The 10,672-nt window shown below is 35.1% G+C and overlaps 1 protein-coding gene across 14 annotated transcripts in view; it reads left to right on the forward strand.

The window, feature by feature from the left end:
- Window positions 1-5,949, forward strand: part of LOC139989722 (rap guanine nucleotide exchange factor 2) — a 251,725-nt gene extending 245,776 nt beyond the window's left edge. For all 14 annotated transcript variants that reach the window (XM_072008240.1, XM_072008241.1, XM_072008243.1 and 11 more), the window contains one exon: window positions 1,925-5,949. In XM_072008240.1, coding sequence (XP_071864341.1) covers window positions 1,925-1,956 — 32 coding nt within the window. In that variant the 3' untranslated portion in view covers window positions 1,957-5,949. The remainder of the gene's footprint in view (window positions 1-1,924) is intronic.
- The last annotated feature ends 4,723 nt before the right edge of the window (window positions 5,950-10,672 follow it).

Below are 10,672 nucleotides of genomic sequence, written 5' to 3' on the forward strand. Positions count from 1 at the left end.
TGTTATCATGTCTGAAAACTATCAAATGCACTCAAACTCAAATAAACTGTAATCGTTCAAATTGTTCGCGACTACCACACTTTGTTCGGTAACATTTTTCACCGTAACGATCAACGAATCCTACGTGACGTAGAATATCACGATGAATTCGATAACGATTACTTGTTCCAACTCTGAAACACTCGAATAGTAGCACAGAAAGCTCTAGTTCCTGCAAAATACCGTATAACATTATCGAACAGTCATGGAATCTTTTTTTGTCCAATGGATGAGTTATGCAATGAACACTAAGTACTTACACACCGTTCTCTATCTACCTTTAAGCTATTTCTATCGATTAAGTATTTACAATGTATGTATGAACACACGCACACACGCACACACGCACACACACACACACACACTCAAGTCTATGGACGATTCTCAATCGTCATTGTTTGTTATTCGATGTACATGTTAATTATTTATCTAATTTATCTTCTCATCGACGATCGCATCTGAACTTGTAAATAACGAACACATATCCGCATACGTTTCACTTGTACATTTTTAATGCAAAGTGCCTGTGTAACCACGCGTTTTCTGTGTGCATAACTTATAACTTCGTGTTTTATATTTTCCTTTCAGTACTTCGATTTTTTGTCTTTCTTTTTTACTGAAATTTATTTTAACCGTAGAATTATACAAACGCGTACTCACTGTGTTTATGCGTAATAGAAATCCTGCATTTCGATCAGCGAAAAATTCGTCGCATATTATAGCAAATTATAATTGTATCGATATGTTTTTCATGCACTCGCTGTTTTCCTTTTTTTTTTTTTTTTCTATTTTTTGGAAGCTTGTTGCAAGCAGATCGTACGATTTTCGATTGCGATACTTTATGTTTCATCTTTGCATATTGTATAGTTTCGTATTCCATCCTTCGTGTCGAGGCATGACAGCTTGCTTGCGTCCAATTTTCTTCTTCTTTTTTTTTTTTTTGTTCTTATTTGCACGTCACGTCACGTCACGTCACTCCACGATCCCTTTTGTTTCGACCGATTTGATTTCTTTCGATATACATAGAATTTGTTACATTTTACAGAGTCGCAATTTTATAGCTGGTTTCTTTAAAGGAATTCGACGATAATTCAATAGATGTATTCTTTGTTTCTCTTTTTCTACCAAGAGACTTGCTACTTTGGCGAACGTGACTTTACTCTTTAGTTCATTCGTAGAATGTATATTAGAATCTCTTATTTTATCTTCTTATTTGATTTATTTTCTATTTAAGTTTCTTCTCTTTTTGTGAATCGCGCTGTGCCCATTTTTTTTTTCGAAACTGTAGTTTCTGTACTGAAATCTGTTGCTATGCATTAGTAGCATTTTATTTTATGCATTCTTTAGCCGTCGACTAGTTGTTGGTAAGAGAATTATAGAATAATAGAGCTAGAAAAATAGATGAAAGAATTTGTAGTAACGTAACAAAGTGTATTTGAATTTCTAAGTTAGTAAATTAATATAGATTATTCTGTGTATAGGCAATTAGTTAGATCACTTTACATTGCTTCAATTCATAGTATTCGTAGTACATCTCTTTAGAAATTTAATAAATGAAAATCCAGAAATTACAGTTTCAGAAAAAAAAAAAAGTATAATACGAGTTTCAAGCAACTAGCATAAAAATTTGTCTTCTTTTTTACAATTATCATTATCACATTATACTTTGACATAGTATTAAATTACATCCTAACAGGAAAAACGTAACAAATTATAAACTCCAACATCGATTAAAAATTCTGAGAATATATAGATATCAGCGTGAAAATAGAAAAATTCAGCCAACGTAGACAAGTCACCCGAGCATATTCCATCGAAATATTACTTTATGATTCTAAAAAAAGCGAAGGAAATGATCATTAAAGGAAACGTTACAATCTTTCAGACGACGAAGACGCACAAGTATCAGCGGTTTAAAATGGTCCACGACGCCTGTAAAGAGTTCCCGGTCATCATTATGCTTCGGTTCCTCGACAGATCGTCATTTCCCGCGACCAGAAGAGGAACAATTTCGTCGTCGACTTACGTGCCACGTGTTGAATGACTTAAGAAAAGAATCGAAAACAATTTCTCGAACTTTGCACCCGCTTTCAAAGTCTCTCTGAATATATAAGACAAGAAATTTCTGAAGAATTTTGCTCCAATAACAACGGGGTGCATAGACGAAAAATGAAACTGATCGACGCACACGCACAGTGATTTCGATTCAGATATTTCGAGAGCCCTCGCACCAATTTAAGGAAATACTTTGGAGAAGAACGCGCATCGAGAAAGGGAAGAAGCGCTAGTCTTCCAGAATTATTAAGAAGAAAAAGAGCAGAATAACAAGATACAAGAAGAAGAGAATTCGAGAATCTCACCAACTGCGCCCGTCGGGATACTACGAGAGCACCGATCACGAAAGAAAAGGACATATATATATATATACACGAGGATATATGAAACATGTATTACAAGATCAAAGACAAGAAAAGACAAAACGAAGAACGACATAGAATACGTTTGTATCAGACTGATGATACGTTGTCCGATACAAAGGTGCCACGTCGAGTTTCACGTAGCGGCTACTCAGAGAGAGAAAGAGAGACTAGGCGCGAGAAATTACGAGAAAATAAGTAATAATTCTCTATAAATGTGTAATAAATCGAGTCCAAAGATGTTATATATACCGCGTAATCGTCGCAGGGAGTACGAATGACAGCGTGTCCTGTATTATATTACTTTTTAGGCTAACCCCCGAACGCCCAGAGTAGCTTAAGTATACGTCTTTTGGTGTACATAGCGTGTAGCGTTTAATGTAGCATATAATTCAGCAAGAATGATGTATGCGTGAATGTGTTTATTGCATGTACGCGTGTTTGGCCGAGAGATAGGAAATTCAGTGTGCAAAAAAGCGAATCAAACCAGATACATATGCAAATTTAACGTTTGCCGTTCGTCTTCTTCTTCTTTTTCTTTTATATTTTTTTTCTTTTTTTTTTTTTTTTTAACATATCCTTCTCCGATGTCTATCGAATGTGGTTTCGATTGTATCGTATACAGTCTCTGTCGATGCTCAGATTTTTATAATTTCGATAATTTCAAGCTACGTATTATTTGTGTTTTTACATTTTTTTTTTTTTAAAGACAGATAATTGTGACAAGCTTTCGAGTAATCATTCATTTTTATTTTTTCGCTTGTTGTATACAGTATGAATGTTATTCGCGTGTCACGAAAGCAGAAATTTATCGTATCGATGGCGTTTAAGGGGAAACCTGATTTTACGGCTTCGATGTGTATGTGTACGGAGTTTTATCGTTGACGCGATCATAAGTACAAAGTATTTTTCGAGGGACTAACGAGAAAAAGCGAGTCTGTTGCGAGAGGGTGTGTTGTACGAAGATGTATATGCGTATCGTTCCTGGGCTTTTGAAATTCATTTTTAAAGCGTTTATCCGCGATGTACGAGTATGCTTATAGCGCTCGTAGCGTTGTTCCAGCGTTTAATATTATCTAGCGCGAGTGCAGGTTCAATAGGAACGCGAGAAAGAAAGAAGAATCAATCGAGAGTAAAAATTACAAGTAAAAAGAACGTGCTTGAGGAGTTTGGATGATAGAAAGGGAGAGAAAGCGAGAGAGCGAATGCGAGTCTGAACGAAAGAAAAAGAGGAAACAAATATAACAACAAGGTATTAAGCGTTTCAGGAAAGAAATTGACAGAGGATATAATAATCGATATGCATCGCGTATGCTCAACTTATTTTTACCGAGGTAATTAATTATTAATCGAAAACGAATTTTAGATCTGCTGTAACTTATATTTCTCGACCTTCTCGAATTCGATCTATCGTTATCGAAGAATAATATTACGGAGCACCGAAGCGCATTCGTCGATAACTAATATTTTCCGAAATTTTATCAGTATCACGGTACTTTTAGTTTTATATATAAAAAAAAAAACAAATATATATTATAAATATATAAATATATCTATATGTATAATCCGCGCCGTGCGAGAAGAGCGTATTAAAACGAAAGAGAACGAAGCAGCAAGACCGCCTCTTTCAAAGCCTCTGTCTCAGGGGAAGAGAGAAGAAATAGATTCCCAAAAGCGAAAGAGAAGACCGTTAAAAGATAAATATCATCGCGTATCTCGTCGACAGGCCGAGACAAACAATTGTTATATCGATAATTCGCCAAGACAACTAAATATTCGAGTTAAAATACCAGTGATTTGTGCAAACAAAAAATTCTGCGATCTAAAAAATTCGTTCTTGCGCAAGGCTCGACAACTATCTATGTCGATGATAACGAATATACGAAAACGCGGTTGTATTAGGGCAGAGAGGGCCTAATTTCGAAGGCATCTCCTTTCGCGATGAACGATCTGCCAAAATGCGCGTGCAAAAGCGAGCAGCAGTCTCGAGGATTAACACGGTGCTTCCTTTTTTTTTTCTCTCTCTTTTCTCTCTATCGAGCTCTGAAACGCTCGAAATTCTTGGAAAAATTCTTGACAAAAGTTAATTCTTGAGGTTTTCGAGCGTGTCGTATATCGACATTCCACGTTGTTGCGTCCCATCGTGAATCGTACCCGACACAAATACTTCCCATACGCGACAGACTATTCTCAATGTGTTAATATTCAGCAGACCCGTTTTGGAAAACACGAAAGACACTAGCAGATTGTTGAACACCGTGCTGATCCTCGCCACGTTCGATCCGCGCGAACAAATCAAGTCGAATCATAGGACGATCGATAAATCCATGTTAGTCGCCGGGTTTCGCGCGGATCCTGCGGCAACGGTAACATTTACTTCATATTCATATTAATATCTCTTTGTACATATCCTTTAATGACTTTTAAATATTATTAATTAATCGAACGTTCTCGAAGGAAGTGTTTGATAATGGCGAGCGTTGTGTCCAGCAGCATTTAAAATATCGATCAGAAGGTTCTTCGTAACTCGAGCGTAGAAGGAACAAACGAACGAAACAGGCAGGAAAACGATGCTATTTCCGTTCCCATTTCTTTCTCATCCGAGCTTTTTATCGTAAGATCGATCATCTTTTGTGTTTTGTTTTACAAACTATTCCCCGAAACGATCTTCCTGCTCGTGAATTTTCCTTTCCCCTGTTCGTTTTTCTTTTTGCATCTTTGGCGGTTCAAGGATACGCGGTTCATTCCAAGGAGCATTTACGCCTCACCGATTATTTCAATTTTCGCGATTTCGTCTCTCATTATCAATTTTTCAATTTGCGCTTCATTTCCCCGCGAAATTCAAATTTAACAAATCGACGAATGAAATCGGCAAATTACTAACGATGACGTTTGTCATATTACGTAACGTAATTCGATTAAAACAGCGTTCTTATTAAATTTGAAAATGAATCGAACTTCGTGGTATGAGATGGAAGCGAGATAAGCGAAAAAGTTGTAAGAAATGAGCGAAATCGTTCGAACGAGAATAATACGATGAGCCACAGGCGATTATCAAGTTTTCACTAGTCTTGAATTGCCGAAGCTCGAGTTCTCCTTCTTCCTTTAATTTTAAACGAAACGATCCACCTTGTCGTAGAGTCTGTGTAATGCGCGCATGCTAGTATGTTTATGGAGAAACAAAGAGAGAGAGAGAGAGAGAGAGAAAGAGTAAGAGCGAGAGTGTCAAAACATGTAGAAAAAGCCTTTAAACCGTCTTCTTCCACGAGCTCTGCCCTCCTTTTACCCCTCGATGACTTCTTTTACTTTTTATTTAATGCCCCTTGCCCTTCCCCGTTCTCTTCTGTTGTTTTTAATTATTTATATTAACTCGAGAATGGAGCGACTGCGCGTCGCGGTCGGCAGTACGAGCAACAAGGAAAACAGAGAAAAAAAGATGCGACCTTTTGTATTTAATTTGTTTAATAAAAAAATCATGGATCATAGTACAACAGCCCCGAGTGCGTTTTTGGTTTCGTGGATGGAAATCAAAGCTCTTTCCTCGTTTATTTCTTTTCGTCTTCATTTTTTAATCCGAACACGCGTCGAAATGCCTTTAATCCTTCATTTAGTCCTCTGATCCGTTGTTCAGTTCCTCGCGGCGAATACAACCGAGGATAAAACGAAAACTAACCCTTAGAAGCTGTTGTTCGAGAAAATCACGTTGATACTATCGTGAATGAAATTTCACCTCCGCTTCCAGACATTTTTGCTTATTTTCATAAATGACAAAGCGAAGCAAATGCGATTGACGGGGTCGCAGCAATAATTTCAATTATATTCGTTGGAAGAAAGAGTAAACCATAGGTTTCATACTCGAGTGTCTCTCATATTCGCAAATATAAAAGTTTATAGCTAGGAATGCTAGTCGATTGTGAATTTATAGCGCGTTTCAAAAAATTAACTTCCGTTGGTTTACTCAAATTTACTCAAAACTCTGAGTAACGTTGAATATAACGTACGATTAATAATATATCACGAAGAAACAAAATTTGTACACGAAAGTGAAATTTCGCTCATGGTAGCCTTTAAGGGTTAAGAACGGGACAAAACAAGTACAAAAGAAACGATAGAGAAATAATAAGCGAACAACCAAATTAAAAGAGCGAAAAGGAAAGGAGAAGATTAGAGGAGCAAAAGAAAGGAAGTTGGAGTAGAAAAGTGAGAAAAGTCTTTCGTCATCGAATGGCTCATCTAATATGGCTTTTTGTAGATAATAAGAGGCGCGTGAAACGCGCCAATCCTTCCGCGATTTTTCACTTGTTTTCCTCTTTCGACCGATCTCTGTGTACGGTATATATTTATTCACGAAAACGACCGTGCAAAATCGAGAGAAAGCATCGAATTTTTCCATGAACGCCACTGAGTTTCGGTTTAGAAGCTTATTTCGACGTGAACGAGAGGATGTTGAACCAAATTTCCACGATGTACGGTCGAGGCACACGCGCAACTAGCGAGGCGACGACCACTGTAATCGTTTCGATTCTTTGCTCTATAAGGTGAAAGCGTTTTAACTCTTTATTTGGCGACTGATCGAAACGATCGAGGATAATTTGGTTAACTATCGAGCAAATCGCTTAACAAAGTTTATTGCTTGTTTTATGTTTGGTACTATTTTAAAAATAAAATGTGATTTCTCAGTGTCCAGTTAAAAAGAGTTCTTGTTTATTTTATGGATATTTAGTAGTTTCTTGGTATCAGGCTGAGACAACAATTTAATTAAGCCTTTATCAAACGTCTTATTTGTATATTTAGCTATCATTTTGTATGCTTATTGCTGGAACAATGTGTATGTAATTTTTATGGACACACATTGTTTTAAGGAAATCACCGAAGAAATTGAATCAAAATGGAAATTCGTTTCATTTGTTAGATATAGTAATGAGTATTTTACTTTCAATATTTTATATATTTTTTCAGAAATACATCGATATTCGTTATTTAAATACATTGTTATTTCGCTATCATTGAATCATCGTTGTATAATTCATTTATGGTAATTCTTAATTTCTTCGTCAAAGCGGAGAGGCAAAGAAAAAATGAGACTTTTGGGTTGATTTTCGGGAGACTATTTGATTTCATATATATTCATTATCGTACGTAGTTTCTAATTGAAAGTGAAAAAAAAAAAAAAAAAAAAAAGAAAAATAACAAAAGGTGAAGAAAAACGGGGTACAAAGTTACGATTTATTGTAGCTCTTTGAGTGTCTCGTACTTCTTACGAAATATATCTAAAATTCAGAAACGAAGAAACGAAGGTTGTGTATTTTTATTAGAAAGAGAAACGAATGGAGAAAAGAATGGAACGGTGGCCAAATAAAGAGTTAGAAGATCGTATTTTTATAAGGTTTGTTACGAAATAGAACGATAAGCTGGAAATATCGAAGGTCAATGAGAGGGTACCGTATATAAAAGGAGAATCCGTGGGAACGAAACTGGTGGTGATACTACTGCTACTATTTTGTACGATATGATGTTTTTGTATATCTGTCTACCGTATGTATAGGAACGAAGTCTACCGATTATTAAAATAGATGGTTCAAATTGTATCGAACACGTATTAAACGATTTGTAGCGCGATGGACACAAAACTCCAGCTGTATTTACGATGAGTCACACATAGATGTTGTTCCCATTAATGTACACCTGTAAAATCCCTATCGAACAATATACGAGCTACTAAAGGATTGGTAAAGGCTACTTTGTAATTCATTCACGTGCGACGTCTCTTTGATTAAATATTAAAATAATAAACATTAATTGGAATTATTAAATCTTCTTATTTTTATAAAATAGCAATTTTCATTCCAAGTCTGAGAATCTTCTTTATACGTATGGTTGCTCCGATTTTGCTGGATCTTTACTTTGCATCTATTAGACTTTACTTTCAATTATCAGATTTGTACCTTTTAGATATCAGACTTTGTTCGTGGAAAAGGACACTTTGTATCTTTAGTATCGAACAAAATTGAAATTATCGCAACCTCCTAACAAATGGAGCTATTAGATCTTATTTATATTAGTTTTAATTATCAGATTTTGTTCGTGGAAAAGGACACTTTGTATCTTTAGTATCGAACAAAATTGAAATTATCGCAACCTCCTAACAAACGGAGCTATTAGATCTTATTTATATTAGTTTTAATTGTCAGATTTTGTTCGTGGAAAAGGACACTTTGTATCTTTACTATCGAACAAAATTGAAATTATCGCAACCTCCTAACAACTGGAGCTATTAGATCTTATTTATATTAGTTTTAATTGTCAGATTTTGTTCGTGGAAAAGGACACTTTGTATCTTTAGTATCGAACAAAATTGAAATTATCGCAACCTCCTAACAAATGGAGCTATTAGATCTTATTTATATTAGTTTTAATTGTCAGATTTTGTTCGTGGAAAAGGACACTTTGTATCTTTAGTATCGAACAAAATTGAAATTATCGCAACCTCCTAACAAATGGAGCTATTAGATCTTATTTATATTAGTTTTAATTGTCAGATTTTGTTTGTGGAAAAGGACACTTTGTATCTTTAGTATCGAACAAAATTGAAATTATCCCAGCCTTCTAAAGATGTAGCTAAATCTAATTTATAGCGGTACAGAACCTTTCTCTACATCCGATATATTCATAAAAATTTATAGTTGAATCTTTGCCTGATTTTACCCGAATAATTAACGTCGATGGTTATATGTTACGTTATTCAAATCGTTGTAGTTGGTTTGATTAGATTCTACGGTTGCAAAATGCAAAATTGCAGGTTGTTTCCAGGATCGACACGTGGCACCGACGACCACCTGTTGCTTTAGGCAGGAACCAACTGACAGCAAAGGGTTAGCGAAGTCAGCTGTGCGTAAAATTGCGACTCGAATGCATCGTCTTTGAAATGTTTCTTCCTTTGTAGAACATTGGTTCTACAACAGCAAGCATGTGAACGTTACGAATCGATGCTTCACAGAGTTATATCGAATCCTTCAGAAAATTAACACGAAGATAATTTTAAAAGCGATCTTTAAAGAGATTTTTCGACAAACTTTGTAGAGTTCTAATCTCTTTGTCCTAATACGAAATTAAGTAACAAATTTGTTAGTGAAGTTTTACTCGAAACGCAAAAATACGTTCAATTTTCTGTATCAGAAGATTGATTATAAAATTCTAGTCAACAAATAGTTGTTGGGATTATCGTAATGCGGAGATTACGATTGATACTATTTTATAAATTGTACAATGTTTTGTACATGTTTCTTCGCTTATAAAATCTGTGAAACATCGATTACTTGATAAAACAGTAATTCCAGTAGATAAGATTATTATTTGCCTACTTTGTTTCCAGCCGACTAAGTTTTATGCGAAACTGCTTGGTGCTCGCTACAATGTTATTAAAATTACATTTTACAAGAAGTATGCTACATAATTGAGCTGTCCTAAAGTTATACCTTTAATCAACTCCATAAACTACAGAGAAGACAAAAATAGGGATATTACAAACATTATTGCATTTATAATTTGCTCTACGATTTAAGATTAATATAAATAATTATGTTCTTAAGATAACTACAATCATAGAAGTAAGTTCTGTCATTTGTCATTTTGTCCAAAGTTATTTGTTTTATTATTTTTCTAAAAGTCGAACAGTAATTATCCAACTGAGTAATGAAATTGAAAATTTTATAAAACCAAAGTTGATTACTTTTTTCCCCAAGAGGTTTAGCCGTAATTAAAGTGATGTAATACGTATAACTATGTTTTTATCTCAGAAAGAGCGAACATCAATTTTGCTAGACTCGTGCGTGACTTTAACAATCGTAAAAAGAAGACTACGAAAGTTAGTTCAGTTAGGTCAGTAGTTGTTTGGTGTTGCCAGCTAAGAAGTGATATTTTAAATAGTAAACAATTACTCGAATCATTTTTTATTAAAAATTTCTAGACTTTATTTTCACTTGAAATAATATTCGTTAAATCGGTGTTCTCAGATAATCGTTAAGTTTCGTCCGGTCTATTGAAATTCAAGCATTCACAGTTTACTATTCCAGACGTATATATTTTCATAAACGTAACTGTAAAAACCGGCCTCTAAGTCAAGCTTTCAACATCGTGATGTTCTTTAACCGTTTTAGCAGCGCGCAGATAATTAATGATTTCCATTTTCAGAATCGGTTCAGACGCGCAATTTCCAG

The sequence above is a fragment of the Bombus fervidus genome, chromosome 8 (genome assembly GCF_041682495.2).
Source record: "Bombus fervidus isolate BK054 chromosome 8, iyBomFerv1, whole genome shotgun sequence".
Lineage (NCBI taxonomy): Eukaryota > Metazoa > Arthropoda > Insecta > Hymenoptera > Apidae > Bombus > Bombus fervidus.